The sequence below is a fragment of the Kogia breviceps genome, chromosome 3, assembly GCF_026419965.1.
Source record: "Kogia breviceps isolate mKogBre1 chromosome 3, mKogBre1 haplotype 1, whole genome shotgun sequence".
Lineage (NCBI taxonomy): Eukaryota > Metazoa > Chordata > Mammalia > Artiodactyla > Physeteridae > Kogia > Kogia breviceps.
In genome coordinates this window covers 27,612,073-27,630,051 of record NC_081312.1, presented here as the reverse complement: position 1 = coordinate 27,630,051, position 17,979 = coordinate 27,612,073, and the positions used below count along the sequence as shown (strand labels likewise).

Sequence of the window (17,979 nt, the reverse complement as noted above, 5' to 3'; positions counted from 1 at the left end):
GCCTAATTTTTCTATTTCTCTCTCTCCCTTTTCCCAGTTGAGGAAGAGTAAATATTGGAAAGGGAGAACCTGATCTGAACAGGGACAAGCTAAGGCGTTTGTGTCAGCTTCCTACCTTATCAGCCTTTGTTTGGGCTTGCCTCCCACCCCTGCTTTTGCAGCAGAATCCAGAAGCTCATTTAAAAACTTGTAGCTTGGAGAATTAATAGAGGATTCCATGGACATGGAAGTCTTCCTGAATATGCTAAATAAACCAAGTTAGATCACTTACTCAATACAGTTGTAAAGACGCTTTTTCCCACGGTTTATGTCTTCCAATTTGGACAGAGGGCAGGAAAGGCACAATTCCTGGAACCCAAATAAGGAATAGAAATTCCCAACATAGCCTCTTAAGAGAAGTCTCTGAAAAATACTCTACCAAGAAAAACTGAAGTGTAAAGTGATACCTCAAAGAAAAAAATGCCGGTACTCGTAAGATCATAAGTTTCACAGATGTGCTTCAAAACAATTTCTCAAAGTAATCTGTTGCAGCAGTCTTTGGGTTTATGAAGGCTGCCAGGCTCACAGTTCCACCGTTGAGCTCCATGACTCTGTAATACCACCTATGTAGAACTCAGTACATCAGAATGCTTTGCCATAAAGATAATACCAGATGGTGATGTAATTATTGTAAACGCCCTACACTCCACCTGTCCTTGCAAAAACTCCCTCTGCAGACATGCATCTAGTTGACACAAAGGAGCTGTTTTGAAATGTGGTTTGGAAGTGTTTTTTTTATCTCGTCTACTTTGCTTTGGATTATCCTTTCATTCACCAAACAGTTGTTCCAGGATGTTGTGCAATGGCTAAGCGATTACAGCCAATAAAGAGCTATAGTCTAAGCTTTCAGTCTTCACAACACACAGCAGAGGGCTGCCTTCAAGCCTAACCGCACTTGAAATGACGATCGCCTAATGTTTAAATTAAATATTGTGCTGACAAGAAGGGGCCTTTCTGTAGTGTTTTTGCAGGCATGTTAGTTACATTATTTATTTATTTTATAAATTTATTTATCTATTATTTATTTTTGGCTGTGTTGGGTCTTCGTTGCTGTGCGTGGGCTTTCTCTAATTGTGGTGAGTGGGGGCTACTCTTCGTTGTTGTGCACGGGCTTCTCATTGTGGTGGCTTCTCTTGTGGAGCACAGGCTCTAGGTGCGCAGGCTCAGTAGTTGTGGCACACGGGCTTAGTTGCTCCACGTCCTGTGGGATCTTCCTGGACCAGGGCTTGAACCCATGTTCCCTGCATTGGCAGGCGGATTCTTAACCACTGCACCACCAGGGAAGTCCCTAGTTAACATTCAAAATTAAGACCTGCCTGGAGAAGAAGGAAGCTACTTAAAAACTTGACAAAATTCCAAAGATTCTTAATTTATATGTAAAATTCTGCAGTTAACTACTATAAAAGGGGTCATGAAATACTTAAGTAATGATAAACTAATAGCAGGAGCTAACTCCAAACTACCCTTTTTTTTTTTTTTTTTTTTTTGATCATGATTAGCTGCTCCTTAGAGTAAGTTGTTTAGTCAGGCAAGTTGTACAGGGAAAGTCTGGCCAAAAACAGCTTCTTCACACCGCTACTTGAGTCATGCTAGCTTGCTGGCTCGATAGATTGCAGTATGTAAGACACTCAGATTCCCACAGGCTTTGATCAGGTGCCCTGAACTTTATCAGATGTTTCTGGATAAGATTGAGTGCTCTGTGACAAACGGGCATGGGTTAAAAGTGATTCAAGGGCTTGAAAAATCCTAAACCATAAGATAACTTCTTTTTTCTTTATCTCTTCCACAATTCCTGCCTCAATACATTTAGAAGGGACTCACTAAATGTTACTGAATGATAAATAAATGAATAAATGGAGAGATAGAAGGGAGGAAGGGTTTATTTCGTGAAGATTATCCAGATTTTTGGTTTCCCAGGCTTGCTTTTCCTCTCTTTTGAGCACACCGTTTTGCCATCTCACTGTTGATGAGCAACTTCAGCTGAGAAGGGGTGAAAATTGTCACGATATACAGTGGCAAACATACCAGTCACTTCTCATTGTTAGACTGCTCTTGTGAAGGGTTTTGATGGAAGGAGGTGCACTTCAGTGGAAAACAGGTAGGGAGAGTCTGGTTCTTTGTGCCAGAAACTGCTCTTCCCTTCCTTCAGATCCGCCGGTACTTGCCCCCACCTGAAGCTCCGGCTGAGCCTGGTTGTCAGTGCCGTCTAGGGACTGATGGGCTGCATCTGTTCTTGCTTGGCATGGCTTCCTCAGCCCCCTGCACATCTCTAGAACTTGGCCTTGGGCCCCTTCCTGCTCTGACCTGTTTTGGTTACCTTGTTCTTTTTACTATCTGTTAGGCTCAGATCCCAGCTGCTCATTTGTGTCTGACCTTTTGCCTTGCTCTGAAGTCTGATTGCTAGACCCTCTCCATTCTCAACTGCTCATGGAGTTCCAGATCCCCAGGTGGGTTCTGGACTTTGCCCTAGCCCCCTCCCCAGACTCTCCTTTTCCTTCTAGCCTACACTCTAAGCTTTGCCTTAAGCTTTTCTGATACTAGCTCCTATTGCCATCTATATAGCCTTAATTCTGACGGTAGAATTGTTAATTTCCATTTATTTCAATAATAAAGACATAGCTGTAACTCGGTGATCCCTACACTTAGAGGAAGTCACCTTGTCTATCATTAGTTTCCTCGTCTCTCTCCCTGACTGAAGCTAAGCTTGAAGGTGTGCACCTTTATTTCTCAATACAATTCTGATGAGTGTTACTGACAAAGGAACTCGTTAAGAATAGCTTCGTTACACATCTCATCTCTCAAGTTTTACTCTCAAGTTAACAAAGCCTCCGCTAACCAGAATCAAGTACAGTTAAACCACTAAGTTTACAAACTGATAAACCCCTAATAAGTTAAAAAGATATAGGGCAGTGTGGGTAATAATGGGAATGTGTGCAGGGTGAAGTCCTATAGACCTGGGCTGGAATTCTCCATCTCAGCAAACTGGTTAACATCTCTGAGGTTTAGCAGTCTCATGGCAACAGAGAGATACTAGTTTCCTAAGAGGACTGTTGTAAGGATTAGAGATCATGTGTACAAAGCACTTGGTATATAGTGAGCCCTCAGTAAATGGAAGCTAGTTTCGGGACTTCCCTGGTGGTCCAGTGGTTAAGAATCCACCTTCCAATGCAGGGGACGCAGGTTCGATCCCTGGTCTGGAAACTAAGATCCCACGTGCCGCGCGCGGGGCAACTGAGCCCGTGTGCCATGACCACTGAGCCTGCACCTTCTGGAGCCCACATACCACAACTAGAGGAGCCCGTGAGGAAGAGCCCGTGTGCCACAACCGGGACCCAACACAGCCAAATAAATAAACATTAAAAATAAAATAAAATCTTAAAAAAAAAAAGGTAGCTAGTATTCTTGTTCTTGGAGCCAGAAAACTTGGATACCACTCTCCACTTTACTTATTAGCTATGTGATCTTAGAGAATATTTTTCAGACTTATTTTCCCACTTTGTAAGATGGGGAGAATAATACCACCTTATCTCATGGGTTGCCAAGAAATTCAAATAAGTTATGCAAATATTATTTGTAAACCTTAAAACACCATATAGGTATTAATGATTACCGTCATGTGTTTGAAGATTAAATGTATCTCTGCTCTTATGGCAGCTGAGTTAAAAAACAAAACAGAATGAAACAGAACCCGAACAGGCAATAAAAGTAATGTTAGATAATTTTGGCTAATTGGTTGGTTTTATGCTGATACATGCTACTGAGTTCATAAATTATTAAGATAGGATAATTATCTCTTGCATTGCTAGAGTCAGGCTGGGCAGGATGATTGGTTACATGATTTTTTGAGAACTTTTTCTAGACCTCTGCTCTTCTCAAGAACACCGGGGTTTGAGATTATTAGCAAGACCTTGTGAAATCGCACCCCATCACCCTAACATAAGAGGTATCGTAACGCTTTTTAAAAATCTTACAGATTGGTCTGACCTAAAAAGATTTTTAAAACTCCCAGGACAGCTGACCTCCATGTAGCTCTGGAGAGGGGAGACAGAGGTCCAGAGGCCATGGCACCCCACCGGGCCTGGAGGCTGAGCCCCTGTAAATACCCTCCTTTCTAAGGCTAGACCTCCCAGTCTATGAAACCACTTATACGTATTTAGAAGAATAAAGGCCAGTAGTGCCTATTCTTCAGGGTTCCAATTACATAATTCCACAAGGATCTACGAGGATCCCCTTGAAAACCAGTGAAGGCTTTCCCTAAACCTTCTGTGAATGTACTACTTCATCACTCCCGTGAGATTCACTGCAGGGCTGCTGGCAAACGAATTTTTTCTCCCATAAGCACAAATTTGTTTCCTGTATTAAAAAACGAAGAAAATCATTCCATTTGCTACAAAGACCAGTGGGAGCAGGCTGGTCAGGAAATACAAAAGTAGATATTCTCATTGCAACATCTTTCTCATTGTATGGCATCCCAGATGCAAAAAACATTGCCAGCTGTTTGTTTGCTTTTTCTTTTTTTCCTTTATAGGACTTTAGTCTTTTGAGTCTTATTAACCAGCAATCAAGTCATCTAAAAAGGTAGGGGGAGTACAGATTAAGAGTGGCATAACAGGCATCTGCAGAAAGATCAGTCCCTGTCCCAAATGAAATTACGAGGCCATTAGTTAGGCATACTGTAATGAAACCAAGATACAATTGGAAAGGGACCAAAGTAACATTTATCTCCTGAAAAAGTGTAGAGAATATATCTGGCTAGGTTGAAAGAATAAATGCTGCATTTTTTTAAAGTAACTATTTTAATATTCTTTTTTCCTTTTTTTTTTTTTTTTAAAACCCCACATTTGTTGATTTATTTATTTTTGGTTGTGTTGGGTCTTCGTTTCTGTGCGAGGGCTTTCTCTAGTGATGGCAAGAGGGGGCCACTCTGCATCGGGATGCGCGGGCCTCTCACTATCGCGGCCTCTCTTATTGCTGAGCACAGGAGCCAGACGCGCAGGCTCAGTAGTTGTGGCTCACGGGCCCAGTTGCTCCGCGGCACGTGGGATCTTCCCAGACCAGGGCTCGAACCCATGTCCCCTGCATTAGCAGGCAGATTCTCAACCACTGCGCCACCAGGGAAGCCCCAATGCTGCATTTTTGATATGAAGATTGCTTTCACATAGAGATACTTAAGTACAAAAAAATGTTTTCTAAAACAAGTGCATAGTACTTTCACCATTTTACTGGTTTGGGATATGAACAGTATCAGTCTCTGAAAGGGGGTTTATTTATTTTTTTGTCTTACATTCTTTTATTTTTTATATATATGCACATATGTTTTATGTACAATAATTGGTTCTATCAAATGATCAGACCAAGACATTCTATTGGTAATCTTCCCCAAAATAGATTCAGGTGAAATCAGATATTTGTGCACTTCGTGGACTACCAGAACTTGAGACTTCATTATTGACTAGAGTTTTGAGATCATATACATAATTCAAAATATACATGAACTGGGTTAAGGTGATAAATGTGGGTTGAAAGAAACCACAGGATTCAGAACAAACTGTGTATTTTGCTGGCATTTCAGCCACACTGTGAACAGCACATGTGTGTATCCCATAGCTCTTTTACCGTGGGAGAGGGGAAGCAAACAGCTGAAACGACCTGGCAGAGGCTTCTTCGCCAAGGGCTCCTTTCTTCTCCGCCTCTGCCCGCTTGGGTTCTTGTTTCCAAGAACCTGTCATCCGCCAGGGCGGCCTGGGCTGCACCTTCAGCCAGCAGGGAACAGTGCAGCCACAGGAGGAAGGAGAGTTCATTGGCTATGCCCGTGGGTATTTTTTTAAAATTAATTAATTAATCTTATTTATTTATTTTTGGCTGCGTTGGGTCTTCGTTGCTGCGCCCGGGCTTTCTCTAGTTGCGGCGAGGGGGGCTACTCTTTGTTGCGGTGCGCGGGCTTCTCATTGCAGTGGCTTCTCTTGTTGCGGAGCACGGGCTCTAGGTGCACAGGCTTCAGCAATTGTGGCTCGCGGGCTCTAGAGCGCAGCCTCAGTAGTTGTGGCGCACGGGCTCTAGAGCGCAGGCTCAGTAGTTGTGGCGCACGGGCTTAGTTGCTCCGCGGCATGTGGGATCTTCCTGGACCAGGGCTCGAACCCGTGTCCCCTGCATTGGCAGATGGATTCTCAACCACTGCGCCACCAGGGAAGTCCCTATGTCCGTCTTTTGATGGTCAAGTCTTCCTCCGCCCGTTCCCTTTTACCCACGGGGTGGCTCACTGGCTGGAGGCAATTGGAACCACAGCCAAATCTTAAACCTGGCGTCCACGCTCGTCCCCTTTTCATCCACTTGAATCTGGAATTTCATTACGTCATCACGTGTACAGCCCCCACAAATCCAGTCCCAACACGTTTAGATGTCTTGTCAAGGGACCCGTTTCTAGAATTTTCATATGATCAACAAGCTTGTGACAGAGCCGGGCTGGAGCTGACAGCTCCCCACATGGGCAGGCGGAGGCTCTGGAGCTGTGGGCCGCCTGGGGCGCCAGCTCCAGCCACCGACCCTTGTAGGCTTGCGCCTGCGTGAAGGTTTTTTTTTTTTTTTTTTTTTAACATCTTTATTAGAGTATAATTGCTTTACAATGGTGTGTTAGTTTCTGCTTTATAACAAAGTGCATCAGTTATACATATACATATGTTCCCATATCTCTTCCCTCTTGCGTCTCCCTCCCTCCCACCCTCCCTATCCCACCCCTCTAGGTGGTCACAAAGCACTGAGCAGATCTCCCTGTGCTATGTATGCGGCTGCTTCCCACTAGCTATCGGCTTTACATTTACATTTGGTAGTGTGTATATGTCCATGCCGCTCTCTCACTTTGTCCCAGCTTCTGTGTCTTTATTCCTGTCCTGCCCTTAGGTTCTTCAAAACCTTTTTTTTTTTTTTTTTTTTAGATTCCATGTATATGTGTTAGCATATGGTATTTGTTTTTCTCTTTCTGACTTACTTCACTCTGTATGACAGACTCTAGGTCCATCCACCTCACTACAAATAACTCAATTTTGTTTCTTTTTATGGCTGAATAATATTCCATTGCATATATGTGCCACATCTTATTTATCCATTCATTTGTTGATAGACACTTAGGTTGCTTCCATGTCCTGGCTATTGTAAATAGAGCTGCAATGAACATATTGGTACATGACTCTTTTTGAATTATGGTTTGCTCAGGATATATGCCCAGTAGTGGGATTGCTGGGTCGTACGGTAGTTCTATTTGTAGTTTTTTAAGGAACCTCCATACTGTTCTCCATAGTGGCTGTATCAATTTACATTCCCACCAACAGTGCAAGAGTGTTCCCTTTACTCCACACCCTCTCCAGCATTTATTGTTTCTAGATTTTTTAAAAAATTTATTTATTTTTGGCTGTGTTGGGTCCTCGCCTCTGTTCGAGGGCTTTCTCTAGTTGCAGCAAGCGGGGGCCACTCTTCATCGCGTTGCGCGGGCCTCTCACTGTCGTGGCCTCTCCTGTTGCGGAGCACAGGCTCCAGACACGCAGGCTCAGTAGCTGTGGCTCACGGGCCCAGTTGCTCCACGGCACGTGGGATCTTCCCAGACCAGGGCTCGAACCCGTATCCCCCGCATCGGCAGGCAGATTCTCAACCACTGCGCCACCAGGGAAGCCCCTGTTTCTAGATTTTTTGATGATGGCCATTCTGACCGGTGTGAGATGATATCTCATTGTAGTTTTGATTTGCATTTCTCTAATGATTAATGATGTTGAGCATTCTTTCATGTGTTTGTTGGCAATCTGTGTATCTTCTTTGGAGAAATGTCTATTTAGGTCTTCTGCCCATTTTTGGATTGGGTTGTTTGGTTTTTGAGCTGCATGAGCTGCTTGTAAATTTTGGAGATTAATCCTTTGTCAGTTGCTTCATTTGCAAATATTTTCTCCCATTCTGAGAGTTGTCTTTTGGTCTTGTTTATGGTTTCCTTTGCTGTGCAAAAGCTTTTAAGTTTCATTAGGTCCCATTTGTTTATTTTTGTTTCCATTTCCATTTCTCTAGGAGGTGGGTCAAAAAGGATCTTGCTGTGATTTATGTCATAGAGTGTTCTGCCTATGTTTTCCTCTAAGAGTTTGATCGTTTCTGGCCTTACATTTAGGTCTTCAATCCATTTTGAGCTTATTTTTGTGTATGGTGTTAGGGAGTGTTCTAATCTCATACTTTTACGTGTACCTGTCCAGTTTTCCCAGCACCACTTATTGAAGAGGCTGTCTTTTCTCCACTGTATATTCTTGCCTCCTTTATCAAAGATAAGGTGACCATATGTGCGTGGGTTTATCTCTGGGCTTTCTATCCTGTTCCATTGATCTATATTTCTGTTTTTGTGCCAGTACCATACTGTCTTGATGACTGTAGCTTTGTAGTATAGTCTGAAGTCAGGGAGCCTGATTCCTCCAGCTCCATTTTTCGTTCTCAAGATTGCTTTGGCTATTCGGGGTCTTTTGTGTTTCCATACAAATTGTGAAATGTTTTGTTCTAGTTCTGTGAAAAATGCCAGTGGTAGTTTGATAGGGATTGCATTGAATCTGTACATTGCTTTCCAAAGCTGAAGGGTTTTAAGGAGGCAATAAAACAAAGAACAAGAAGCAGTGCTTTACAGTTGCTCTGTTCCATCCTGGTCCTTGCTTCTCTTTATCAGTCGTTTTTATCCTTTTAATAATCCAACTATAGGCCTGGTGGAAGACTACCCAGCACGTTTTTAATGAGCGTGGAGAAACTCTTTAAGGCTGAGATACAGAATGTAAAGCAGCAGCAGAGGGAAGTGGAGGAGGCTGGGGGGGAAGGAGGGGCTGAGGGAGCAGGCTGTGGGAGGTCTAGGGAAGGCAGGCTTGACCCCTGGGAGTTCAGCATCAGGTAGATCACATCAGCGCAAACTATGAGGCTGGAAAAAAACTGCAAAACAAAACCAAAAACTCGCATTCCACCCCCCAAAAATCCCACAAACAACCAGACAATCAGACAATTAATCATTAGATTTTATCCGCAAATAAATTACAAAAAGTAGATATTATAGGGCAACCTCCAGTGTCCATGGATGCCAATGAATGAACTGTCTTTAGGCTTGAATTCCACCTGGCTACTTAACTGGAGGGATCATCTGCTCAGGGAAGATGGAGATGCTGATTGGTGCCCGGGGGCCCATTCAGTCAAGACCTTGCCAGTGCTTGCTGCTCACACTCTCTGCCCAGAGGCCTACAGTCAGCATCCCTTTGGTTCCTTCGAGACAATAATTCTGTTCTCATGGCAGCTCACAAGGAGGCACAGATGCCTGCAGGCTTTGCCCTGTATCACATCCTTCTGCTTTTCCAAAGAGATGCCAGGCCTGAGCCATTCTGCGAAGTTTAGCAAGATTGGGTTTAATCTATGGGAAGAAAGAGAATAACTCCATTAGTTGTATGAAAAGCCAAGGAGCATATAAGTATTTCCTAATTATGGCTACTCAATTCAGTTTTGATTTCTAATTTCTGGATTCAGAAAAGATGATAGATTTCCTTAGGATAAGTGGGACTGAAAACTCAGTCTAGAGGCACATCTGTTTGGGAATGGAGACAAAACTTTTCATTTTTTTCACTGTCATATGAAACAAAAAGTTCTTAATGGAGTAAAATGTACTAGATGAGTCAGAAAACATTAGTACTTGAAAACTCCATGCAAGAAAAGACGTTATAGCCCTTGACAGGAAGGGTAAGCAAAATAAAAGATTTTGGAAAGCGGCAACATAGACATTCCTATTATGCTCTCACCTTCTGTTTCATTTAAGATTATAACAAGGACAGAAAATGCTCTTTAGTTTAAACCACTCAGTGCCTTTATTGCATTATCCACATCATTGTTCCTGGACTGCTGAGAATCAGGGCCAAAGCATAATGTGAAAATGTCCTAAGCTTGGTTTCCTGCCTGAAGGTCCTCAAATCATTACTCTAGAGATCCCTGGAGATGGCTACCATTTCCAGTAAGTACTACCAAGCAACGGGCTGTTTTTCGGCTACATTTGCCAGCAGTGAATTTGCTGTGTTTCTACCAACCTTCTGTGGCCCCAGAGAGAACTTCTGCATCTCATAAAAACCTAGAGCCCCGTAGACAACAAATGTTCAGGACACATCAGTCTGTACATGTGGTAAACTTAAAAAATACAAAGGCATCATATGTATAATGAGATAGTTCAGCTAAACTCCATTTTGAATTTGAGCTAGAAGATGAAATGGTGAGACTTCCAAGAAAACTTCCAATGCATATTTTTCAAAACTCTCGTAATTGGGAAAGGATTAAGACAGATTCCATTTGGTTAATAGGAACTAGTCTCCTGTTCGTCATTGCTCTACCTGTTTTTCCTGCTCCAAGTGGTCAATGTCAGCTAATGGCAGCATGGAGGGCCTGCCATGAGCACACTGGAAAGGCAGCTGGCACCAGGACAGAGCTTCAATAAGGCGACAGCTCTCCTCTAGGCTCAGGTCGTCATTAAACTTAATGGCCCCTAAACAAAAGACAGAAACAAGAGGGTATGGTGTATACGGTGGGAAACTGGTGTTGGCCCTGGGTCAGAGCCAAATATCTGGGAAGAGCAACGTGGTTCTGAGGCTCCTTTCATGTGACTTTTTTTTTTTTTTTTTTTTTTTTGCGGTACGCGGGCCTCTCACCGCTGCGGCCCCTCCCGCTGCGGAGCACAGGCCCCGGACGCGCAGGCCCAGCGGCCACGGCCCACGGGCCGAGCCGCTCCACGGCACGCGGGATCCTCCCGGACCGGGGCACGAACCCGCGCCCCCCGCATCGGCAGGCGGACCCCCAACCACTGCGCCACCAGGGAAGCCCTCATGTGACTTTAATACTGCTTGAGGGCTTCCCTGGTGGCGCAGTGGTTGAGAGTCCGCCTGCCAATGCAGGGGACGCGGGTTCGTGCCCCGGTCATGGAAGATCCCACATGCCGCGGAGCGGCTGGGCCCGTGAGCCATGGCCGCTGGGCCTGCGCGTCTGGAGCCTGTGCTCCGCCACAGGAGAGGCCACAACAGTGAGAGGCCTGTGCGCCGCAAAAAAAAAAAAAAAAAAAAAATACTGCTTGAAATTGGCTTCAGGACTGACCTGCGCTCAGCTTTTCCTTATGGAGTCACTGTCTGTCTAATCCCTGTAGCAGGCATTCCTTCACTTGTTAGGGTTTTGCCTTCAGAGTTTTTTCAAAGAGGCAAGAGCAATATTTTTGTCTACTTCTTAGGTTTGTGAAATCAAGGTCATCTTTCATCCAGAGCCAGTCTATCACCAAGATTTCTAATTGTTTCCCTACAGTGTCCATTTTATTTGCTGCTTTTTTCTATTTCTAGCATAATCTTCATAGTCTAAACCCTCATATTGTCAGAAACTGCCTTTATGCATACATTAATTCACTCAGTCAACAAATATTTATTAAGTATATACTCTGTGTTGGAGCTATGCCAGGCAGTGAATGAGATGGATGCCCTCCACCCTCGTGATGCTTACAATCTAACCGGTGAGACAAACATTAAACAAATAGTTACACAATAGTTTAAATTATAAGTACTATAAAATATAGAATATCAAAGAATATATAACCGGAAGACCAAACCCAGTTTAGGAGGGTCAGGGAAGGCTTTCTTGACAAAATGGTATTTAATCTGAGATCTTAGGTTAAGAAAAACACGGCTAATTGAAGAATGAGCAGAAGGGCATTTCAGACAGAGGAGAAAGGCAAGCGCAGAATTTAGCACACAAGCCCAGGACCAAGGAAGCAGGCTGGAATGTGAAGGGCAAGGTGGAGAGTGATGTGAGAAGAAACTGGAGAGGCAGGCAGAGGCTGGACCATGAAGACCCCTGCAGGCCACGGTAAAGAATAAAATGTTCGTCCTAAGAGCAATGGGTAGTCATTGTCAGGTTTCTGGTGGAAGAATGACATGCTCAGAGGAATGTTTCAAAAAGATTCCTCTGGGTGTTGAGGGAAGAATGGCTTGAAGGGCAGCCAGAATAGATGTGGGGAGACTAAGTCGGAGGACTCAACAGTGGCAAGCACTGGGGAGGGCGGCAGTAGAAACCGATCACATCGGAGACATTTAAGATACACTTTGAAGGCAGAGATGATGAAATTGGGGATGGAGTAATACAAGGAGTAAAGACAGGATAAAGGGGGGAAGGTGTTAGTGATATTTACAGGAGACCAACTAATGAGGGACTGAGGTTTCAAAGCCAGAAAAGACAGGAAGTGAAGAGAGGAGAAGGTGGATGGGGAGAGATCAAATGCAGGGAGGGTGTCTGGAGTGGACACCCCACCATGGTCAAATGATAGTTGCAGGGGATTCTGTGGCTGTCATGATCCCTACAGTAAGTTCCTCCAATACCGTTTTCTATATTTTATCATATCGCGCTACTCAAGAACCCTCAATGATTCTTGCCCTCTGTAATAAAGTCTAAAGGTTTTGCTGTGACCTTCTAGGTTTCTATGCTTCCTCACCAGCTTAATTTCCTGATATTCTTTGCTGCTCCTCATATAACTAATTTGTTTCTGCCTTTGGATCTCTGCACAGGCTATTTCCTCCCCTGTAGTAAACTCTCCCTTCCTCTGAATCCATGTCCCTCAGCTCATTCAAAACTTGACTCAAAATGCAGTTACTCCTCCACTCATATAAGTCAGTCTGCATTATGGTCCAATATATATGGTGGTATTTTGCTTTGTAAAAGTAATTTTTTAGGGTTCATTTTTAGTGTATTGCTTCCTGATCTAAACTGAACCCTCCAAGAGGCAGGTGATAATCGTGTCTCCTACTTCTTGCATAACTGCTGAACCCTGCCAGCGTGCAGCATGCAAAGGCACTCAATAGCTAGTGTGGGGGCTTCCCTGGTGGCGCAGTGGTTGAGAATCCGCCTGTCGATGCAGGGGACACGGGTTCGTGCCCTGGTCCGGGAAGATCCCACATGCCGCGGAGCGGCTGGGCCCGTGAGCCATGGCCGCTGAGCCTGCGCGTCCGGAGCCTGCGCTCCGCAATGGGAGAGGCCACAACAGTGAGAGGCCCGCGTACCACAAAAAAAAAAAAAAAAAAAAAAAAAAAAAAGCTAGTGTGTCGAGAGTCTTACCATGGCAGGCTTGGGATGCCAACACCTTCTGGACAGTCAGTGGCAAAGTCCCTTGGATGCCTCCTGTGGTCTGGAGTAGCTAATGCATAAACACATCCTTTGTTAATGGAAAAGCAAATGGGACAATGGAGCTTTCTGTGTGCGGTGTCTCTGTGTGAAACCCCAAAATAAGAGAAAAGCTTACCTCCACTTGTTCTTGAATAAATTCCTACAAGGAGAAAAAGGAAAACAGGCATTAATCGATTGCTATATTATAACTGCCCTTTGATAATTCACAAAATATTCCAATTTTCTTCTTTAAAATATGCCTCTTGAAGAAAAGAGTTCCAGCAATATAGCACCTAGGTGCAAATAATTTATTTGTTGTAAGGCACTTTGAATACGAAATACCAAGACAACTGAAAGAACTCTTACTGAATGGAGAATGTATTTAGCTACTGAAGCTTTCTCCAGAGATAGCTCATCAACTCATGAGGTTATATAACTGGTAGCCTAATGACTCAACTGAATATCAGGGAGGTTTCTCACTAAGAGGCTTTCTGTTTGCATTTATAATCTTAGCTAGAACATGTTTAATACTGCACATAAACAGAATAAATACACAAGAATCGTCAATACAACTATGCACTCAGTGTAACACTTGTTTAAATATCATAAAAATAAGTAGTCACTTAGTTCTCACAGGCATTTTTGTGTGTGTGACAATTCCCTTCAGGTCAAAAAGCTTACTCTCTGAGGCATTTTGTTGAGAAACTTCTCCTCCTTTGCATATCTCTGTCCCTAGGGTAGCCTTTTCAATAGTAACATCCCTGCAGATGTTAATATTTACAAAAGGACTAAAGAAATTTAAAGCAGACACTCTTTCATGCTACTAATTTGTTTACCCTCTGGAGGTTAAAAACTGTTTTGAGATATGGCACATTTAATAATTTCTTTATAAGAAAACACAGGGGGGCTTCCCTGGTGGCGCAGTGGTTGAGAATCCGCCTGCCGATGCAGGAGACACGGGTTCGTGCCCTGGTCCGGGAAGATCCCACATGCCGCGGAGCAACTAAGCCTGTGAGCCATGGCCGCTGAGCCTGTGCGTCCGGAGCCTGTGCTCCGCAACGGGAGAGGCCACAACAGTGAGAGGCCCGCATACCGCAAAAAAAAAAAAAAAAAAAAGAAAACACAGGGTTTCTTTACTCCTAGAAATGGCTATGGATAAATTAGCTTCCTGGGAATTCCCTCGTGGTCCAGTGGTTAGGACTCAGAGCTTTCACTGCTGGGACCCGGGTTCAATCCCTGGTTGGGGAACTATGATCCCACAAGCCAAGCGGTGCAGCAATTAAAAAAAAAAATTAGCTTCCTAAGATTACAACATGATAGACTTCTTTTCAAACCAGACTCAGAAAGTTCTCTTCCCGAAAACTTAGGGAAAACACTCTTTGACATAAACCACAGCAAGATCTCTTTTGACCCACCTCCTAGAGTAATGAAAATAAAAACAAAAATAAACAAATGAGACCTAGTTAAACTTAAGAGCTTTTGTACAGCAAAGGAAACCATGAACAAGACGAAAAGACAACCCTCAGAATGGGATGAAATATTTGCAAATGAAGCAACACACAAAGGATTAATCTCCAAAATATACAGACAGCTCATGGAGCTCAATATCAAAAAAACAAACAACCCAATCAAAAAATGGGCAGAAGACCTAAATAGACATGTCACCAAAGAAGACATACAGATGGCCAAGAGGCACATGAAAAGCTGCTCAACATCACTAATCATTAGAGAAATGCAAATCAAAACTACAATGAGGTATCATCTCACACTGGTCAGAATGGCCATTATCAAAAAATCTACAAACAATGAATGCTGGAGAGGGTGTGGAGAAAAGGGAACCTCTTGCACTGTTGGTGGGAATGTAAATTGATACAGCCACTATGGAGAACAGTATGGAGGTTCCTTAAAAAACTAAAAATAGAACTACCATATGACCCAGCAATCCCACTGCTGGGCATATACCCTGAGAAACATAATTCAAAATGGGGAGGGTGGGGGCTTCCCTGGTGGCGCAGTGGTTGAGAGTCCGCCTGCCGATGCAGGGAACACGGGTTCGTGCCCGGGTCCGAGAAGATCCCACATGCCGCGGAGCGGCTGGGCCCGTGAGCCATGGCCACTGAGCCTGCGCGTCCGGAGCCTGTGCTCCGCAACAGGAGAGGCCACAACAGTGAGAGGCCCGCGGAGCACAAAAAAAAAAAAAAAAAAATGGGGAGGGTGGGAGGGAGGCTCAAGAGGAAGGGGTTATGAGGATATGGGGATATATGTATACATATAGCTGATTCACTTTGTTATTCAGCAGAAACTAACACAACATTGTAAAGCTATTATACTCCAATAAAGATGTTTAAAAAGAAAAAAAAAAAAAAGGACACATGTACCCCGAAGTTCATTGCAGCACTATTTACCGTAGCCAGGACATGGAAACAACCGGAATGTCCAATACCAGATGAATGGATAAGGAAGATGTGGTATATATATACAATGGAATATTACTCAGCCATAGAAAGGAACGAAACTGGGTCATTTGTAGAGATGTGGATGGACCTAAAGTCTGTCATACAGAGTGAAGTAAGCCAGAAAGAGAAAAACAAATATCGTATATTAACACATATATGTGGAATCTAGAAAAATGGTACAGATGAATCTATCTGCAGGGCAGGAATTGAGACACAGATGTAGAGAACAGACATACGGACATGGGGGGTGGGAAGGGTAGGGTGGGACAAATGGGGAGATTAAGAGTGACATATATACACTGCCATGCGTAAAATAGATAGCTAGTGGGAACATGCTATAAAGCACAGGGAGCTTAGCTCTGTGCTCTGTGACGACCTAGATGGGGGAGGGGGCTGGGAGGGAGGTCCAAGAGGGAGGGGATATAGGTATATATATATATAGCTGATTCATTTCATTGTACAGCAGAATACAACACTGTAAAGCAGTTATACTCCAATAAAAGAAATAAAAATAAAAAATAAAAAGAATTTAAAAGTTTAAAACTTCAAAAAAAGAAAAAAGAAAATTCTCTTCCCTGCCTCATTTACAGACTAGTCCACCATACTTATAAATGAGCACAGTTACCAAGAGCTAGTTGGTAGATACTATCTATGTATTTTTTTAAAGCCACATATTTTCCCAAACAAACCTAAATAGAAAGATGTCTCATAATACCTGACCACTAACAAAGTTTAGTGTGGATACAGATCAAACCTAATTTCTTTGCTATTCTCTCTTGTGCTTATATATCTGGGACTTGTAAAACATCAGTCTGTGAGCATGGAGAAGGGGAAACGGATCTTATTCTCTATTCATTTCGTATTTCAAATGTTCAATTTCAAATTGAACATTAATGCTAGATAATTTAATATTTAAAAGGCTCATTCATTAGGCTAGAGGACGGAACTTTATAGAAAGATGTCCTAGTGATCTTTCAACTGCTAGATCCAAGTAACTATCTCTTCTTCAAGATACCAGAACTGTTCCAGCTTCTTTCAGAATCAACAAAATCTCTCCTGATCAGCCTGACTTAACATAATCAAGACTTGCTGAAACCATAAGCCTTGTTTCAGTTTGAGGTAAACTTTCTGCCAGTACTCTTTGAAGTCACTTTAGGAAAAGTTTTCATTATAATTTTCTCGTTAAATACTTAAGGATTGAATTACTATAAAAGATTCTAACAGATCCTATCTCTTGGATTTAAGACAATTTGGAGGAGGAGCCTTGGAGAAAATAAGCTCTGTTGGGAGAAAAGAGCGCTGCTGAAAGCCAAGCAGAGGTGGTCTGATCAAAGGGCAATTCTGGGAAGGGTAAAGTCAAGATGATCCCAAAGCTGGCTTGTTAGCTGCCTCTTCCTCTCAAATGTCTTCTCACATTTAGACTACAAACGTGCTCAAGTCTCTCCCTTCTGAAAAGAAACAAAAACCTTTCCTTCACCTGTGTCCTGCCCCGTACTTCCTGACACCCTTAACCTTTAGCTGTTGCCCCCATCTCTTCGGTATGTAGCCGAAGTCCTGGAAAGAGAGGGCTCCTTAGCTCCCCTTTCTCCCTCCCCTCACTCCTGACCCCCCTGCCCACCCCTAGGAACAGATTCCACAAGGCAGGCAGTGTCCCCTGACAGCCAAATCCAACTCCTCAGGCTTTACTCTCTGGCCACTGTTGACCATTCCCTTCTTGCTTAAAACTTCCCTTGGCTGTGGCAATATTACTTTTCCCTGGTTTTCCTCCTCCTTCTCTGACCAAATATTTTCAATCATCCTTTACAGTCTCTTCTTTTCAGCAGTAGCTTTCCGGACCTTTGTCAAAACATATACACCCTGAATGCTGGTGTTCCACAGCCTCCATGCTTGGCTCTCTTTTTTTCTTCATGTTCTCCCTGAACAATCGCACGTCTGTTAGACCCTTCTCCAGCTTCTGATATCATCAAAATATATACAGTTGACCCTTGAACAACACAGGAGTTAGGGGCACCAACCCTCTGTGCGGTAGAAAATCCTTGTATAACCTTACAGTCAGCCCTCCGCAGACGCGGTTCCACATCTGGGAATTCAACCAACTGCAGATCCTGCAGTAGTGTAGTGTGTATTTTTTGAAAAAAATTAGAGTATGAGTGGACCCACAGAGTTCAAACCCATGTTGTTCAAGGGCCAACTGTATACTGTTAACCCCCAAATAGATACTCCAGCCCTGACTTCTTTCCCAAGTGCTAGATCTCAAAGTCTGTCCATCCACTGGACATCTCCATCTGAAGGCACATTCAATGTGTCTAAACTAAGG

The 17,979-nt window shown here is 43.4% G+C and overlaps 2 protein-coding genes across 7 annotated transcripts in view; one reads left to right on the top strand and one right to left on the bottom strand.

Moving 5' to 3' along the window:
* Positions 1–17,979, top strand: part of ZC2HC1C (zinc finger C2HC-type containing 1C) — a 65,019-nt gene that overhangs the window by 3,856 nt on the left and 43,184 nt on the right. The window contains exon 1 of one of the 2 annotated variants that reach the window (XM_067028069.1): positions 2,428–2,486. The exons of the other annotated variant lie outside the window; for it this stretch is intronic. The gene's annotated coding sequence lies outside the window, so the exon portion shown is untranslated. Of the gene's footprint in view, positions 1–2,427; positions 2,487–17,979 lie in introns of those variants that run through there. 2 annotated transcript variants of the gene reach the window in all.
* MLH3 (mutL homolog 3) overlaps positions 9,042–17,979 on the bottom strand; it is a 28,632-nt gene continuing 19,694 nt past the window's right edge. For 2 of the 5 annotated variants that reach the window (XM_067028065.1, XM_059055762.2), the window contains 4 exons: positions 13,343–13,366; positions 13,159–13,237; positions 10,407–10,558; positions 9,042–9,445 (listed from right to left, as the gene is read on the bottom strand). In XM_067028065.1, coding sequence (XP_066884166.1) covers positions 9,323–9,445; positions 10,407–10,558; positions 13,159–13,237; positions 13,343–13,366 — 378 coding nt within the window. In that variant the 3' untranslated portion in view covers positions 9,042–9,322. Of the gene's footprint in view, positions 9,446–10,406; positions 10,559–13,158; positions 13,238–13,342; positions 13,367–17,979 lie in introns of those variants that run through there. The other 3 variants (XM_067028067.1, XM_067028066.1, XR_010839464.1) reach the window with 3 other exon arrangements.